The sequence below is a fragment of the Mytilus galloprovincialis genome, chromosome 8, assembly GCF_965363235.1.
Source record: "Mytilus galloprovincialis chromosome 8, xbMytGall1.hap1.1, whole genome shotgun sequence".
Taxonomy (NCBI): Eukaryota; Metazoa; Mollusca; class Bivalvia; order Mytilida; family Mytilidae; genus Mytilus; species Mytilus galloprovincialis.
Window position 1 is genome coordinate 7,460,171 of NC_134845.1, and position 18,697 is coordinate 7,478,867.

General features: G+C 33.7%; 2 protein-coding genes across 6 annotated transcripts in view; one reads left to right on the forward strand and one right to left on the reverse strand.

The window, feature by feature from the left end:
* Window positions 1-7,730, forward strand: part of LOC143084972 (uncharacterized) — a 50,295-nt gene extending 42,565 nt beyond the window's left edge. For all 4 annotated transcript variants that reach the window (XM_076261073.1, XM_076261070.1, XM_076261071.1 and 1 more), the window contains 2 exons: window positions 4,650-4,692; window positions 4,907-7,730. In XM_076261073.1, coding sequence (XP_076117188.1) covers window positions 4,650-4,692; window positions 4,907-5,697 — 834 coding nt within the window. In that variant the 3' untranslated portion in view covers window positions 5,698-7,730. The remainder of the gene's footprint in view (window positions 1-4,649; window positions 4,693-4,906) is intronic.
* LOC143084971 (uncharacterized) overlaps window positions 1-18,335 on the reverse strand; it is a 40,702-nt gene extending 22,367 nt beyond the window's left edge. The window contains exons 1-2 of one of the 2 annotated variants that reach the window (XM_076261068.1): window positions 18,160-18,335; window positions 15,736-15,874 (exon numbers count right to left, since the gene is read on the reverse strand). In XM_076261068.1, the coding sequence (XP_076117183.1) occupies window positions 15,736-15,874; window positions 18,160-18,264 (244 nt within the window). In that variant the 5' untranslated portion in view covers window positions 18,265-18,335. Of the gene's footprint in view, window positions 1-13,399; window positions 13,452-15,735; window positions 15,875-18,159 lie in introns of those variants that run through there. The other variant, XM_076261069.1, reaches the window with a different exon arrangement.
* Between the last annotated feature and the right edge of the window lie 362 nt (window positions 18,336-18,697).

The following is an 18,697-nucleotide window of genomic DNA, read 5'->3' on the forward strand; positions in this document are numbered from 1 at the left end:
GCAAATGAGGCAAATGCCTCATGAAAAAAATTTCAAAAAAAAAAAAAAATGAAACCAAAAGTTGTTTTCATATCAAATTGTTTTCACGGAAAGTGTCTTGCAAGAAGCAAGTTCTCTTCACTCTCTGGTGTATCCCCTGGATGTTTTTCGTTATCCATGTTTTTATTTTCCTTTTAGTTTTCAGAGTTGATGGTCTATTGTTTGTACTTCTGTGTTCTGGGTTTGTCTTTTGTTCATTTATTGTCCTACTTTATGACTATAGTTTGAGTGTTGATTTTCATTTGTAAACGTGGTTTTGCAATGTTGCATGTCCACCGATGTCCAGAATTGTATGAGAAATATATTTTAAGAACATGCGATGCTACTCAGTGGACACAAGAAAAATGTCCTTTCTGCATGGATAATTGAAATTGATATCAAAGAATACAAAACAGTTTGTTTTCTTGTAAATAAAACTAGATAGCTGACATGATTTGAATTAAAGTAGGGTCACATATTTCCCGGTATCAAATAATTTGAAGAAAAAAAAACCAAGGTATTGCCACATTTTACATTGAAAGGTTAAACTTGCATTAAGTCGTGTTGAGACCCTTAAACAGATAACAAAGGAGTATGGGGACATAATCGCACACAAAGTCAATGCATAGAAAAAATACAAATGATCAATGGTCAAAGTTTGTGTTCCTACTCTTCATCTTGATAGTTGCCGGATGGTCTTCAACAATACTTTTAAAGAATCATTAATACAGTAAAACAATGTGAAGATGGTCACTAGTGTGGACTTAAGCAGTACTAGTACTTAAATTATAATACTGCAATGTCACTATATTTAAATCTAGTCATAAAAAAATCACCTAAGTCTAATCACAATACAAGACAAGAACAGACAGACTGATACGGTACTAATAATTATGAGAATTACGATTTTTGCTTTATCCTACATATCGGTCTTTAAATGTTGTCTCTAATACCTAAAAGTCTTAAATTACATTGAACCTTTGTTTTTGCTTTGGGACCTGATTGTCGAAAAAAATATCTAAAAATTAATTAAGCCGTTTCAATGCAAGAAAGAGTCTGGGAAACGCTCAGAATGCACGATTTTGCGTTATTTTTCTCAGAGCTTCTGGGGCCTTAAGCGGCCCCAAGACCCCTCGCCCAAAATTTTTTGCCTCGCTCAGCTCAGCGAATATATTTTGCCTCACTATTAAAAGAGGCTAGTTACGGCCCTGCATTTATCTGTATGAGGCTGTTAGTTTCTTGTTTTATATTAGTTTATTTTTGTCTTTTCATATACTTATAAAGATTGCTATGCAGCATGGAATTTGTTTTGTTCAATATTGAAGGCCAGTTGATGACATATTGCAGTTGATGACATATTGCAGTAAATTTCTCAAATGCTGGGAATCTTAAATTATAACTTTTGGCTACCCCAAAATCGTTTTGTATTGTAAGAGAATTACTAAATTACCAAAATTGCACTAATGAAGATTAAATATATATTACATGTATTACATTTAAAAATTCAAGATATAAAAAAAAGATTTGATATAATTGCCATTAAGACAACTTTCCAGCAGAACTCAAATGATGAAAAGTAAATTTTTGTAGGGCTTGTAAAGCTAATTTATTATTAGAATTAGAATCATCAGTTTTAACTCCAGGGTCCTCTAATTTTTTGTAGGTTTTGGCGTATGAAGATCTTTCATTTCTGATTATTTTTGCTGATTACAGTTTTGATCTACATGTACCTTTATACTTTTTAAAATGACAATGAAGCACACAAAAATTATTGAAACTGCAAACAGATCTCTTATGTTGACCTCAGAAATTAATGCAATCTGAATTGTTCAATTTTGATGAATTTAAATTTTATACAATGTACATTTTCATTTGTATGAACTCCAATATAAAAATAGAAATGATAATTGTAAACACATTGTATCAGATAAACTTGCACATGTTAGAACATTATTCTTATTTCAATTAAGAAAATAATCAACATTAGGCATGAAAACTAGACACAATAATGATGGATGTATGGAAATAAATATGTTTTCAAGTATTCTTTCAAGTATAATCATTGGTGGCCTTCGGCTGTAATTTTTAACTCTTCGGGCAGGTTGTTGTATCTTTGACACATACATCATTTCCATTATCTATTTTATTAATTATATTAATATGTTATCTTACTGGATAGTGAAGATAAGATAAGATAAATTTATTTAATTATAGTGTCACTTACTGGATAGTAAAGACTAATCCATTGGACATCCATCAATCAAAACAATTAGCTATGTTACGACACCTTTACTAATTCAATTAAAGAACCTTAGTGAGCAGGCTCACATACCCCATGTCCCCACATTGTCATTGGAGAAATTAGATAAGTATAAGAAAAAAAAATTGTATAAGGAAAAATATTGAATAATTAAAGAACCTTAGTGAGCACGCTCACATACCCCACTTCCCCACATTGTCATTGGAGAAATAAAATAAGTATAAGAAAAAAAAATTGTATAAGAAAAAATACTGAATAATAATTTCCTGTCAATATACACATCTACATAGTATGTCCTTATTATCTACAAAATTTCATGAAATTCTGTTGTGTGTTTTCAGAGGAGTTGAGATGACAAACTGTTGCAGAAGTACATTGAAGCAAATGAGTTCAAAGGGGCATAACTCCTAGAAAAAAAATTGAATCGTAATTTCCTGTTGATATGCACATCTACGTAGTATGTCCTTATTATCTGAAAAGGTTTCGTGAAATTCTGTTGTGTGGTTTGAGAGGAGTTGCGATGACAAACTGTTGCAGTAGTACATTAAAGATTAAAAAAAATTGAATCGCAATTTCCCGTCGATATGCACAACTACATAGTATGTCCTTATTATCTGAATAGGTTTCGTGAAATTCTGTTGTGTGGTTTGAGAGGAGTTGCGATGACAAACTGTTGCAGTAGTACATTAAAGTAAATAAGTTCAAAGGGGCGTAACTCCTAGAAAAAAAATTGAATCTCAATTTCCCGTCGATATGCACAACTACTTAGTGTGTCCTTATTATCTGAAAAGGTTTCGTGAAATTCTGTTGTGTGGTTTGAGAGAAGTTGCGATGACAAACTGTTGCAGTAGTACATTAAAGTAAATAAGTTCAAAGGGGCGTAACTCCTAGAAAAAAAATTGAATCGCAATTTCCTGTCAATATGCACAACTACATAGTATGTCCTTATTATCTGAAAAGGTTTCGTGAAATTCTGTAGTGTGGTTTGAGAGGAGTTGCGATGACAAACTGTTGCAGTAGTACATTAAAGTAAATAAGTTCAAAGGGGCGTAACTCCTAGAAAAAAAATTGAATCGCAATTTCCCGTCGATATGCACAACTACATAGTATGTCCTTATTATCTGAAAAGGTTTCGTGAAATTCTGTTGTGTGGTTTGAGAGGAGTTGCGATGACAAGAAACAGGACTGACGGACGGACTGACGGACGGACGGGTCAAAAACATTATACCCTTCGCAACTTCGTTGCGTGGGGTATAATAATTTCCTGTCATTATACATAGTATGTCCTTATTATCTACAAAATTTCATGAAATTCTGTTGTGTGTTTTCAGAGGAGTTGAGATGACAAACTGTTGCAGAAGTACATTGAAGCAAATAAGTTCAAAGGGGCATAACTCCTAGAAAAAAAATTGAACCGTAATTTCCTGTTGATATGCACATCTACATAGTATGTCCTTATTATCTACAAAGTTTCATGAAATTCTGCTGTGTGGTTTGAGAGGAGTTGTGATGACAAACTGTTGCAGTAGTACATTAAAGTAAATAAGTTCAAAGGGGGGTAACTCCTAGAAAAAATTGAACCGCAATTTCCCGTCGATATGCACAACTACATAGTATGTCCTTATTATCTGAAAAGGTTTCGTGAAATTCTGTTGTTTGGTTTGAGAGGAGTTGCGATGACAAACTGTTGCAGTAGTACATTAAAGTAAATAAGTTCAAAGGGGCGTAACTCCTAGAAAAAAAATTGAATTGCAATTTCCCGTCGATATGCACAACTACATAGTATGTCCTTATTATCTGAAAAGGTTTTGTGAAATTCTGTTGTGTGGTTTGAGAGGAGTTGCGATGACAAACTGTTGCAGTAGTACATTAAAGTAAATAAGTTCAAAGGGGTGTAACTCCTAGAAAAAAAATTGAATCGCAATTTCCCGTCGATATGCACAACTACATAGTATGTCCTTATTATCTGAAAAGGTTTCGTGAAATCCTGTTGTGTGGTGCGAGAGGAGTTGTGATGACAAACTGTTGCAGTAGTACATTAAAGTAAATAAGTTCAAAGGGGCGTAACTCCTAGAAAAAAAATTGAATCTCAATTTCCCGTCGATATGCACAACTACTTAGTGTGTCCTTATTATCTGAAAAGGTTTCGTGAAATTCTGTTGTGTGGTTTGAGAGGAGTTGCGATGACAAGAAACAGGACTGACGGACGGACGGACGGGTCAAAAACATTATACCCTCCGCAACTTCGTTGCATGGGGTATAATAAGAAATATATAGAAGCTTTTTGAATGACTTTGCTACTGAAAATAACAACCACATTGGTAGTATAATCTGTACGAATTCACACCTTGTTCATTTCTTTTTTTTACAGGAAGTGTTACAACAGTTGATAAAAAATCAAACTAGTAAACGAGGTATGTTGAACATATTTACACAAATAATTATTCTGCTATTTTCTTTTTAAATCAAGAAAAATATTTAGTTATAAAGTTGGTTTTTTTTTAAATGAAATATATTTCAGACTTCATTTATCAATTTATCAATTTTAATTATAATCCACTAATTACAATATATACACTGAGTTTTAACTAATCAATGAATATTGAAACTGATATTGTAATGTTTCAGTTGACCAACCAAATAAACCCTACAAACTAGGAAAGTCTATCTTTACACTACATCATAAGACAAACCTGACATCAGTAGTTGGTGTTAACATTGTAAGAGATCTAGTGATGATGGATGATGGTAGACTGGTGATGTGTTTACCTAGGCAATGGAGACTACTGATCTGTAATACAGATGGGTCACAGGTAGACAGTATATATGTACAGAGTGGACCATTGAGTGTTACAGCAGTCAACAACTCTACAGTAGCTGTTACACTGTTGGGGAGTATGTGTATAGAAATGTATGACATACACAACAAACTCAAACTTAAATCAATATCAGTACCTGGAATGAGGTGGGGGAGAGGTATTACAACTATAAACAACAAGTTAGTTGTAGGTGGTAACAAGAGACTACATATCATAGATCATCAGACAGGAGAGGTGGTAAAGACAATACAGACTGACTGTGGTCCTTACAGGTTTCAGGGTTCTGGTGACAGATTATTCTACAGTCAATGTGATTACAAGAACCTGTACTGGTACAGTGATACTGATGACATACATCATACCCTAACATTACCATCACCACCTGAGAGTATGACTACGCTACAAGATAGCAGTCTATATGTACGGTGTGTTGATGGATCAGTACAACATGTGTCATCTGATGGTAAACAGTATAAACCAGTGAAGACATTGCAATCCACTCCAGGTTGGCATGATGTGATTCATTATAATCTCATACAAAGAAAACTGGTGATCATAGAAAATAAAGTTCATATAATTAAAATCTGTAATGAGCTGTAAACAGTATAAACCAGTGAAGACTATAGGACTAAAATCAATGGACAATTATGGTAGTTTGTATTACAATCGCAAACAGAGAAAACTGGTTACCCATTATTTTATTTCCAACATAAACATCTTTCATGAGACATAAAATCAGATCGAAGTAAATCAAGTGTTTCTTGGTATAATTAACATAAATACCATCGATATTTTATAAATTAGAAAATGAGGAAATGTGGGATATTTTCTATAAGAATAAGACAGAAACCAAATAAAACAAGAAACCAAAAGCTTATTTCAATTGAATCCTGTATTATCTTATACTTTGACATTTTGATTACACTAGTTTAGATTGTTCAAGTGTTTAATACAAGGTTTTTGCACATGTATGACTATTAAAAATAAGTATATTCCATTAATTAGAAAACAAAATATGTGTCTTGTAAACAGTTTTATTAACATTGTACATATACTACTGCTTTATGTTATTCCTTTGCATTAAATCAAAAGTAAACTGTTGAAGGAAATATCAAAATGGAGATTTAAAGCTATTTGTTATAGTTTGGAATAAATTTCAATTGAGGATTCACAAACTGATTATATTTTTGTCTTGAAAACCCTCTGAAAATGTTCTACATGTAAGGTGTTAATTATTTATTATTATGTTGATTTTAAAAATATGAGTCAAATTATATGCAGTATAATTTCAAAATCTATCAAATTTTTTAAAGGCATGTATGTATAGTTGAATTGTGTTTAAAACAGTTTGTTAAATGACCAAAATTTCATGACTTTTCCCTATATTTGTGGTTTGTTGACCCAAATATTTCAATTCGAACATACAATTTTTAATTTGGAAAGAAATTATGTTTATATACATCCTGTACATGTTTTTGCTTATTTTTGTTATGTGATACATTGTTGAAAATTCTTCAGTATCTTTATTCTCCTGCTGTAGCAGAGGGGGCATAAAGAATTATCCTTGTCTGCCTGTACATATGTATGTACTAAAGTTGGTTTGCCTTAACCAAATTTCATAAAACTTATACACAATGTTTATTACCACAACATACAGATCGAATTTGAATTTTGGTAGAGTCACTTTTCCCAATTTATTTTTCATTTACTTGAAATCAGAAAACTTTAGCTCATGCTATCAGCATAGATATTGTAATAGTGAAATAGTTTGAATAGTTTGCTTTAGTTGAATTAAGGAAATTGTAGTAAACTTTTGAAACTTTATTGGTATTTTGCTCCTTCAATACACCTTATCACTAATCCCAGCTGACCCGGCTGCTTAAACTTTTGACGCATACAACAATCACTTTTCCATTGTGGCGTCAGATATTTTGTTTTATGACGTCAAAATTTTACGGGAACCTGTGTGATTTTCAGTAATGGCGGACAAATAGCGATAAGGTGTATGACAAATGATTGGGCTTTTTATGGATTTTATTGGGTATTCTGCTCTGCCATATGCATGTCAGTATAGTTCCAAATATTATAGATTTGACAAACAGTGATTTTGGCATTCAACTTGAAATCATCTTGAAGACACAAAATGATGCTCACACCTAACAATAGGATATTATAAATTTAACACTTTGTACAATGATGTAATTGTAGGAGATAACCGGACACATCAGAACCTATTTATCCTCTAGTACCAAAAGAAATGACTAACTACCTGTCATCTCAGAATATTTGAAAAAAAAATCAAAATCCCATGTCCATGTACATCTCCATTTATATGTGTTTTTTTTTTATTTTTACAAGTATATCATCTGTAAATATTGTGATCTATATTCATTTGCTTGCTTTATTAACTATTTGAATTTTTATGCCCCCACCAATAGCAGATGGGCATTTAGTTTTACCCTTGTCCATCTGTATGCAAGTACATATGAACATACAGGGCCTTTTGAAGCTGACTATGCTGAAAAAACTTTGCCCATTGTTGAAGACTGAATCATGACCTATAGTCATTTTAGTTATAAATTTCTGTGTCATTTGGTATTTTGTGGAGTGTTGTCTCCCCCCCCCCCCCCCCCCCCAAATTGTTTTTTTTCTTTTTTTACCCCCTCTTCCCCCTTGACAAAAATTTCCAATTCACTTCTGAAATCTTGAGAACAAACTGTCCCCCCCCCCCCAAACTGAAATATTTTTTTTTCAACCTCCCCCTCCCCCCCAAAAAAAATCAGGTGGATTTCAATTAAATAAATGACCAGGAATCATACAGCGCAGGCGTCGACAAGCTTAATATTCAAATAAGACATGTTAAATGTCTTCACAAACATTATTTTAAAAGATCATTGTTGTCGACGTATGCGCTCTATGTTTCCTGTCAAATAATCTTTGGAAATTTACCCAGTTTCATTGATTTTTTCGTGAAAAATCAATATGAGTACAACTTGTGACGTCATAATGAAACGCAGAAACGTAAAATTTTCAACAAAATGGCTTCTATTCTATCTAGTCAATGTATTAGCTATAATTTATCGTGATATTGGTCAATAAATCTGAATTTGAAATTTACGCTAAAATAGGGGGCCATTTTAGGACCTTATCGAACATACTCCTTTCTAATCACCTTAAGACAATACAAATGTACAACATTTCTTTATACATAATTTATAAGCAGCGTCAGGGAGGTTATTCAAAATGTTGTATTTGAATTACCTCCCTTACACTGTTATTTAATTATGTTCTGTAATTAAGTAATTGTCCATTAACCAGAACACCCTCGTTTTCCCCCTTTTTGCCCCTTACTCCAAAACGGTTTGAGTCATAACCATAAAAATTGCTGAATTTCCGTTTCTGTTCTCTAACTTAAATTTACCTCAACCAAATGTTTTTATACACAATGCTTTTACCACAACACGCAGATCAAGTACATATTTGGGTAGCGTCACTTATACAGTTATCTCCCTTTATATGCAAGTGAAGCCAAGTTGAAGGCATCATCTGTGTCCCATGCACACATTCCCTATTATTTTTTTGTAATATGACCTAAGTACCTTGACCATTTGTCTGATTAAAATCAAACCTCCCACTTGCTATCTTTTATCACAGAACATATCAGAAAATGGAACCTCTGAGAGGTTTGATTTTAATCAGACTGCTTTTATAAAGACTAACAGGGTTTGTTTAATTGTTTAGGGGATGTTATATATCAGTTTGCTATGGTCAAGATATTTGGTTACATACCATATGTATCTCTTCTCAACCTGTAATGTAATCATGGTAATTGGGTATTGAGTATTCTGAATATTGTATGGATTTGGTTTATATATACAGTCCGCCAAAAGTTAAGCACCACCGAAATATAACTGGCAATATTTTTTTAACTATTGCGAAAAAATATTGATGTTAGGTGTTATGAATTACCTTCAACATACACTAAGAAAATCAATTACGACCAAAAAGATTGAACTCCGATAAAGCAGTCAAGCAACCTCTTATCAAATGTCATCTGCGCGTTTACAAATACACAGTTTCTCCAGGTGGTCGTGTAAGTGTTCATACATTGGTCAGTCGACTTCTCAGAGGCAACTGAAGAGCAAGTCTTGGTGTATAGAGACCTGTACTTACATGAAGGCACTCCACCGTCAGGTTTTAATGGGATAATGACTATCTATGCTTGAACATAAGAAGCTGACAAAACACTCATTGTTCAGATGGTAGTCAGTTTCTTTTACTGCCAGTAGACGCCAAAATACGAATTTCGCGGGGAAACAAAACGGCCTATGACCAAAAACAATGTTTGCACAAGGACTGCATTCAGTGCTGGTGGTGTTCCAGTACAGGGTTGCTTCTTATACCGTTATAAGCTGGGTATGCATGTTCTGCAGGGTAGCATAAACGGACAGACAAACAGAGATTTGTAGCCTTAAAACATTTTAGTCCCTCATTTTAATAATCCCCCACTTGCGTCTACATTGCCAAGACTCTTGTACATGGACGACAACGCTAGAACACACAGAGCAAGGATTTTAACCGAGTCCAAAGAGCAAAAAGCCATTTTCACTATTTGTTAGCCTTCCATGTCCCCATACATAAACCCTATCAAACATGTCTGAGATACCATTGGTGGAAATCTCAATCACAGAGATCCACCTTCACAATATTTTGTCGATTTAAAAGTGGTATTTGTTGTTTAATGCAACAGATTTCCTAAACTAAAGCTTGAAGGCTTATTCCGAGAATGAAACGTCGTGTTTTGAAACTCTACCGGAAGTGAGGTTGTTATGCATGCTGTTGACTCAAATGTTGTCATTAAAATTGCCAAACATACCAAAGCTTATGTGTAGAAAGTTTTAATAATATTGGGTGATCATTTTTTGTAGAAAAATAAAATCAAAGTGAAACTTGAATTCTGTTTCTGAATTCAGTAATTTACACTATTTCTATGAATGGAAAACCTTCATGCATAGAACCTTCATAAGTGACTAAAATTACATTTCTGGTTTGTTTATGGTATACATAAACAAAATTGCTATATGATTGTTTTATTTTTTTCGTGGAATAATTGATTTTTTAAATTTGAAAAAAAATCTGTGCAATAAAAACAGGTGGTGCTTAACTTTTGGCGGACTGTATATATTACTGGTTTATATATTGTTCCTCTAGATCATTGTAACCACATGTACATAGGTTTATAAAAGATAAAGAACACATTTTAAGTGGTTAATATCATTTATGCCAGAAAGAAGTAAAACATATATTATTTTGATTTTTTTTCAAAAAAGTTTTTCAATATCTTATGTATTTCGAAAGAGTAAAAGTTTCATGAGTTTCTAACGATTTTAATTTGAACACATTGTTGGACTGAAACATAAATTTGTTGAAGAATTATTGATACCATGTATTATGAAATAAAGAAGTCAAAATAAAATATGTAAACCTAATGAACTTGTTTGGTATTACTTTACATCAGGAAACATAACTGTACATTTTTTAAATGATGATAAGAATCTGATTGGCTAAAATATGAGATCTAGTAGATCAATGAGGACTTTTAATTGGATGTTGCATAGTTTTGTTGGTCCAGAGATGATTCCAAGTAGTATAGAATAAACAAGAATGTGTCCTCAGTACACGAATGCCCCACTCCCACTATCATTTTCCATGTTCAGTGGACCGCGAAATTGGGGTAAAAACTCTAATTTGGCATTAAAATTAGAAAGATCATATCATAGGGGACATGTGTACTAAGTTTGAAGTCGATTGGACTTAAACTTCATCAAAAACTACCTTGACCAAAAACTTTAACCTGAAGTGGGACAGACGGACGGACGAACGAACGGACAGAGGTACGGACGCACAGACCAGAAAACATAATGCCCCTCTACTATCGTAGGTGGGGCATAAAAATTGTGGTATGATTGTAAACGGGTTAACTATCCAACCAAATAACATCGGTGGAAGTATAAATGTATACAAGGACTTTAACAGTTTTCAACAATGAGTAAAACCCATACTATACAGTCAGCCACAAAAGACCACAATATAACAAAATGTGATATAATTTTAGATGAACAGAAAACTGATTGGTTAAAGACTAAACAAAAAACTGTGAGAAATTTTCTTACAAATAGAGATCACTCCTGGATTTCTACAATATTTGTTTATTCATGATTTGGGGATCTTAATATTTTCAATATATTTGAAAATTTTAACAAGAGTGCACATGCTAAAATGTCTCGCCTTCTTTACTTATCATTGATATTATGTTGATAGTCCTAATATAAAGCTTTATTACAACTGTCACATAAACTCAACATTAACCAAGAAAACTAAACATTGATCAATGAACCATAAAAATGAGGTCAAGGTCAGATGAACCATGCAGACAGGTACAGCTAACAATTCTTCAATACAACAAATACAGTTGACCGTTTGTTTATAAATTAAGAAAAACAGACCAAAACACAACTACTTAACACTTAGCAATGAAGTGTGAAAATGAGGTCAAGGTCAAATAAAACCTTGCGACTGACATATAGATCATAAAATATTTCCATACACCTAACATAGTTGACCTATTGCATATTGTATTAGAAAAATTGACCAAAACTAAAAATGTTAACCTTGACCACTGAACCATGAAAATGAGATCAAGGTTAAATGACACCTGTCAGCTAGACATGTACACCTTGCAATCATTCCATACACCAAATATAGTAGACCTAATGCACATAGTATGAGAAAAACAAGACCAAAACACAAAAACTTAACTATAAGCACTTGACCATGAAAATGAGGTCAAGGTCAGATGACACCTGGCAGTTGGACATTTACACCTTACAGTCCTTCCATACACCGAATATACTAGACCTATTGCTTATAGTATCTGAGATATGGACTTGACCACCAAAACTTAACCTTGTTCACTGATCCATGAAATGTGGTCACCACCAAAACTTAACCTTGTTCACTGATCCATGAAATGAGGTCGAGGTCAAGTCAAAACTGTCTGATGGGCATGAGGACCTTGCAAGGTACACACATACTAAATATAGTTATCCTATTACTTATAATAAGAGAGAATTTAACATTACAAAAAATCTTAACTTTTTTTCAAGAAGTCACTGAACCATGAAAATGAGGAAAAGGTCATTGGACATGTAACTGACGGAAAGTTGGTAACATGAGGCATCTATATACAAAGTATGAAGCATCCAGGTCTTCAACCTTCTTAAATATAAAGCTTTTAAGAAGTTAGCTAACGACGCCGCCGCCAGATCACTATCCCTATGTTGAGCTTTCTGCAACAAAAGTTGCAGGCTCAACAAAAATGAATTGGCAGGGCATACCTCTCCCTTAAAATGTAATAAAAATATGTGGTGCACCAGAAGGTGAAAGGATGGCAACATTTTCTTTTGTGACAATAAAAAGTTACCAAAATATTTCATTTTACTTGATCTTAAAATGAGTTGGTGGACTGAGGACTGCATTGATGATCCGAATACTTCAGATTCAGTTGAAAGAGTAAAGCCAATATGTATATAGATTTGTTATTATATATGTTCAGTAACAAAATTTACAATGCATTGAATGACAGTGGTGAAATCGGCATATACCAAAAATTGCAATTGGCTATCTAAACTAGACATGCAAGATGCTCAGAGGAATTTGTATTCCTTAGTATATGCACCTCTTTCAGTTTCTTGCAAAGATGATCAATTTCCATTCATATTAAAACAAGAATGTGTCCATGGCATAGTATACAGATGCCCCATCCGCACTCTCATTTTCTATGTTCAGTGGACATTGGAACGGGAATAAAAACTCTAATTTGGCATTAAAATTAGAAAGATCATACTATCATGACTATAAGGAACCTGTGTACTTAATGTGGAGTTGATTGGATTTCAACTTCATCAAAAACTACCTTTATCAAAAACTTTAATCTGAAATGGAACAGAAGAACAGATGAACAAACATACGCACATGCGAAACAAAACAAAAATGTGTCCAAAGTACATGGATACCCCACTCACACTATCATTTTCCTTGTTCAATGGACCGTGAAATTGGGTCAAAATCTAATTTGTCATTACAATTAGAAAGATCATACCAAAACGAGTTCAAACATTGGTCTAGTGTCTTCATCAGTTCCAATTAACCTTACCTGGTAATGTATCAGCCACTGCTGTTAACATGACACAGGAGTTCAAACATTGGTCTAGTGTCTTCATCTGTTCCAACAGAACCTTACCTTGTAATGTATCAGCCACTGCTGTTAACATGACACAGGAGTTCAAACATTGGTCTAGTGTCTTCATCAGTTCCAATTAACATTACCTGGTAATGTATCTGCCACTGCTGTTAACATGACACAGGAGTTCAAACATTGGACTAGTATCTTCATCTGTTCCAACAGAACCTTACCTTGTAATGTATCAGCCACTGCTGTTAACATGACACATGAGTTCAAACATTGGTCTAGTGTCTTCATCAGTTCCAATTAACATTACCTGGTAATGTATCTGCTACTGCTGTTGACATGACACATGAGTTCAAACATTGGTCTAGTATCTTCATCTGTTCCAACAGAACCTTACCTTGTAATGTATCAGCCACTGCTGTTAACATGACACATGAGTTCAAACATTGGTCTAGTGTCTTCATCAGTTCCAATTAACATTACCTGGTAATGTATCAGCTACTGCTGTTGACATGACACATGAGTTCAAACATTGGTCTAGTATCTTCATCTGTTCCAACAGAACCTTACCTTGTAATGTATCAGCCACTGCTGTTAACATGACACATGAGTTCAAACATTGGTCTAGTATCTTCATCAGTTCCAATTAACATTACCTGGTAATGTATCTGCTACTGCTGTTGACATGACACATGAGTTCAAACATTGGTCTAGTATCTTCATCTGTTCCAACAGAACCTTACCTTGTAATGTATCTGCCACTGCTGTTAACATGACACATGAGTTCAAACATTGGTCTAGTGTCTTCATCAGTTCCAATTAACATTACCTGGTAATGTATCAGCTACTGCTGTTAACATGACACATGAGTTCAAACATTGGTCTAGTGTCTTCATCAGTTCCAATTAACATTACCTGGTAATGTATCTGCTACTGCTGTTGACATGACACATGAGTTCAAACATTGGTCTAGTATCTTCATCTGTTCCAACAGAACCTTACCTTGTAATGTATCTGCCACTGCTGTTAACATGACACATGAGTTCAAACATTGGTCTAGTGTCTTCATCAGTTCCAATTAACATTACCTGGTAATGTATCTGCTACTGCTGTTGACATGACACATGAGTTCAAACATTGGTCTAGTATCTTCATCTGTTCCAACAGAACCTTACCTTGTAATGTATCTGCCACTGCTGTTAACATGACACATGAGTTCAAACATTGGTCTAGTGTCTTCATCAGTTCCAATTAACATTACCTGGTAATGTATCTGCTACTGCTGTTGACATGACACATGAGTTCGAACATTGGTCTAGTATCTTCATCTGTTCCAACAGAACCTTACCTTGTAATGTATCAGCCACTGCTGTTAACATGACACATGAGTTCAAACATTGGTCTAGTGTCTTCATCAGTTCCAATTAACATTACCTGGTAATGTATCAGCTACTGCTGTTGACATGACACATGAGTTCAAACATTGGTCTAGTATCTTCATCTGTTCCAACAGAACCTTACCTTGTAATGTATCAGCCACTGCTGTTAACATGACACATGAGTTCAAACATTGGTCTAGTATCTTCATCAGTTCCAATTAACATTACCTGGTAATGTATCTGCTACTGCTGTTGACATGACACATGAGTTCAAACATTGGTCTAGTATCTTCATCTGTTCCAACAGAACCTTACCTTGTAATGTATCTGCCACTGCTGTTAACATGACACATGAGTTCAAACATTGGTCTAGTGTCTTCATCAGTTCCAATTAACATTACCTGGTAATGTATCAGCTACTGCTGTTAACATGACACATGAGTTCAAACATTGGTCTAGTATCTTCATCTGTTCCAACAGAACCTTACCTTGTAATGTATCTGCCACTGCTGTTAACATGACACAGGAGTTCAAACATTGGTCTAGTATCTTCATCTGTTCCAACAGAACCTTACCTTGTAATGTATCTGCCACTGCTGTTAACATGACACATGAGTTCAAACATTGGTCTAGTGTCTTCATCAGTTCCAATTAACATTACCTGGTAATGTATCTGCCACTGCTGTTGACATGACACATGAGTTCAAACATTGGTCTAGTATCTTCATCTGTTCCAACAGAACCTTACCTTGTAATGTATCTGCCACTGCTGTTAACATGACACAGGAGTTCAAACATTGGACTAGTATCTTCATCTGTTCCAACAGAACCTTACCTTGTAATGTATCAGCCACTGCTGTTAACATGACACAGGAGTTCAAACATTGGTCTAGTGTCTTCATCAGTTCCAATTAACATTACCTGGTAATGTATCTGCCACTGCTGTTAACATGACACATGAGTTCAAACATTGGACTAGTATCTTCATCTGTTCCAACAGAACCTTACCTTGTAATGTATCTGCCACTGCTGTTAACATGACACAGGAGTTCAAACATTGGTCCAGTATCTTCATCAGTTCCATGTATGATTCTAACAGAAATGTGTCATCTTTCTCAACCAAAATCTTGTTGCATTGTTTGTTGGCCTGTTAAGTGAAATAAAAAGTAAATGAAAATATTTTTTGAAATGTTTGGCCATAATATGTATAATTTTCAGTGTAAATTTCAAACTGTTCCTACTTTGCGAAATCAAATGTTGAATCTGTGTACTTAAAAAAAAAAAACACTTTTTATGGGTTAAACAGCCATAGTTACAGCTTAATCTATGATTTACAGGAAAGCAATGTTATTTATCATCGACTGGTTCAATTTGTTATTCAGCAATTAAATGAAAGTCCTTGACAAAATTGCACAAAATCATGACAATTTGATGCAAAAAGCCAGACAAGGTATATAAAGCTTGACCTAGATCTAAACAGGTATTTATTGTAAAGTAAAATCTACAAGGGTATCCTGTCCACAAGTAACTGTTCTTTTAATTTCCAAAACGCTATGTCCAAGTGAGCATGAAGCACATGTCTTGAACAATATACTTTTTGCCAGCAAATGGATAACCTCATAATTCTGACACTTCCCTGTGTTCAGCATTTATGAGGAAAATATTCCAGATTTTGCCTAATTTTCACTTTTCACTGAATAACCCTGTAAAAACCAGATACCTCCCAGTCTTGCTTTCAGGTGTTTGCAAAATCACAATTGAACATTTGAGACAAGTGATAAAAATCAATTAGTTCTGCTAACTGCATTGAACAGTTACCATTTTATTGATAAGGAAGTTTGCTGCAAGTTTTTTAAATATGAATTAATTTGTAATCCTCTATAAGATCAAAAGAATTTAGTAGTTGTTCCATCTCAATTAGGTTCTTGAAAATTATAATTACAAATGAAAATTTGAGGTAGATGATAAAAATGTTGTTTCATATATACATTTTGCAAATCATTTACATGTTAATTGTTTTAAGTTCAAGATCGTGTTATCTTAAATCATCAGTGATAACTCAGCAATGGATGTCTAAAAATGAACCAATCTGGTCGCAAACTGTGCATGATATCCTTAAAATAAACTCTAGGAAAACTTGATGTATAGGAACGAACTGAACGGCCCCTTCTCAAAAAATTGAGAATTTGAAATTTTATCAAAACATCATGGTTAACTGACATACCAAAAATCAGCCCAATAACAAATCTAAAGGCGTTTAGAAAAAAAGTCTGTCTAACAGTGATTTTCAACAATTTATCAAAGTCCAAAGCCTGTTATTTCAGCAAAAATTAGCGGAGCAGACCAAACCATAAACTTGATCTGTAAATGATCATGATTAACTCACATACCAAAAATCAGCCAAATATCTGAAGGCGTTTAGAGAACAAGTCTGTATCATGGTTTGTTGCGGAATGATGGAATGACTGATTGCGATGACGGACAAGGGTTAAACTATGGGGCCATAATTACAGGGCCATAAAAAGTGAAAGAAATGTCTCACTAACAGATAGAACTATGGACAGTCAGACAGAACCACTGAAACCAGTTTCCTTTAAATCAAAGACCAGGTAGAAAAAGTTTCTGCAATTTTATCATGATTATACATGGGAAATTAAAACAATAAATTCTTGAGTTTGCAAATGGCTGATTGAGTGATGGTTACTGAGATAACATTAAACTGGTAAATATCATTATTGCATAGCAATATAATATTTCCCACAGAAAGTAACCAAAAGTTAGCGTGCAATAAATGCCAAAATTGCACTAGTGCAATAAATCTTCAAAATTCATGACAAAACGACAAAATCTTAGTTTAAACCAATTTTTACTTTCAAATACTATATTGCTATACAATAAAAGGGTTATTGCATGAATATTGTCCCTCGTAATACATATATTGCACTCGCAAGCTCGTGCAATATAAAATTCTATTCGGGACAATGTTCCCCAATATTCATGCATAACCCTATAATATTAATCATAAACATATAATTACATTAGATGTATGTTTCATTATAATATTTTATTCTGATTGGCTAACTGCACATCACATGTTATTCCGTAAGCAGTTGCATTGCTCAATACAACTTTTCATTCATGATAACACATGCTCCAACAATAAAGTGCACAGGTGAATTAAATAATAAAATATATAAAATTCGTGTTTTCATGATCATAGCTAAAAAATGTAATTATAAGTATTGAATGCTTCTTTTTGTAACTTTATAGGGTTGTAAAAGCGTTGACCGTGTGTACATTTTTAGAATGAAGCGCTTCCGCGCTTCATACAAAATGTACTTCGGTCAACGCTTTTACACCCCAATAAATTTACAAAAAGAAGCATTCAATTCTTAAGTATAATGTCATTATAAATTATAAATATTTAATTACCTCCAAAACAAAGTTCTGGACAATTGTAAACAAATTGTCCTTTTGTTCACATATATTTCCAATCTTTTCAACCACTTTCTGTTTAAGTAAGCTTCTGTGTGCCATCTTTCCTCTGGTTGATAAACTACTATCCCTAAAATACAATAAAGAAAATTATATAATTAACTTCCTAGACAGATTTCCAATTATAATTGATGGAGGTATAAAGGAAAACAAGATTCAATTGGGGTTCTTCCATTTTATAACCAAATATAATGTTTTGAGATAAAAGGTATGGATGGGGATTATGTTTTAAACGAAACAGCAACACTAAACCATTTTTAATACACTATAAAACTTATTGAGACATATAGCATGTATAGATTCTAACAACATTAGCAGTAAATTATAAGGTTTTTTCAATTGAAATAATTTAATTATTGTAATTTAAGTGTGAGTCTTGGCAATCGCAACAATTTAATGTTTTCTATAAAGGTCCATAGACTTGCTAATCTTGAAAAAGTACTTTCTACAGGTCACAAAATTTGTTTATCCAATC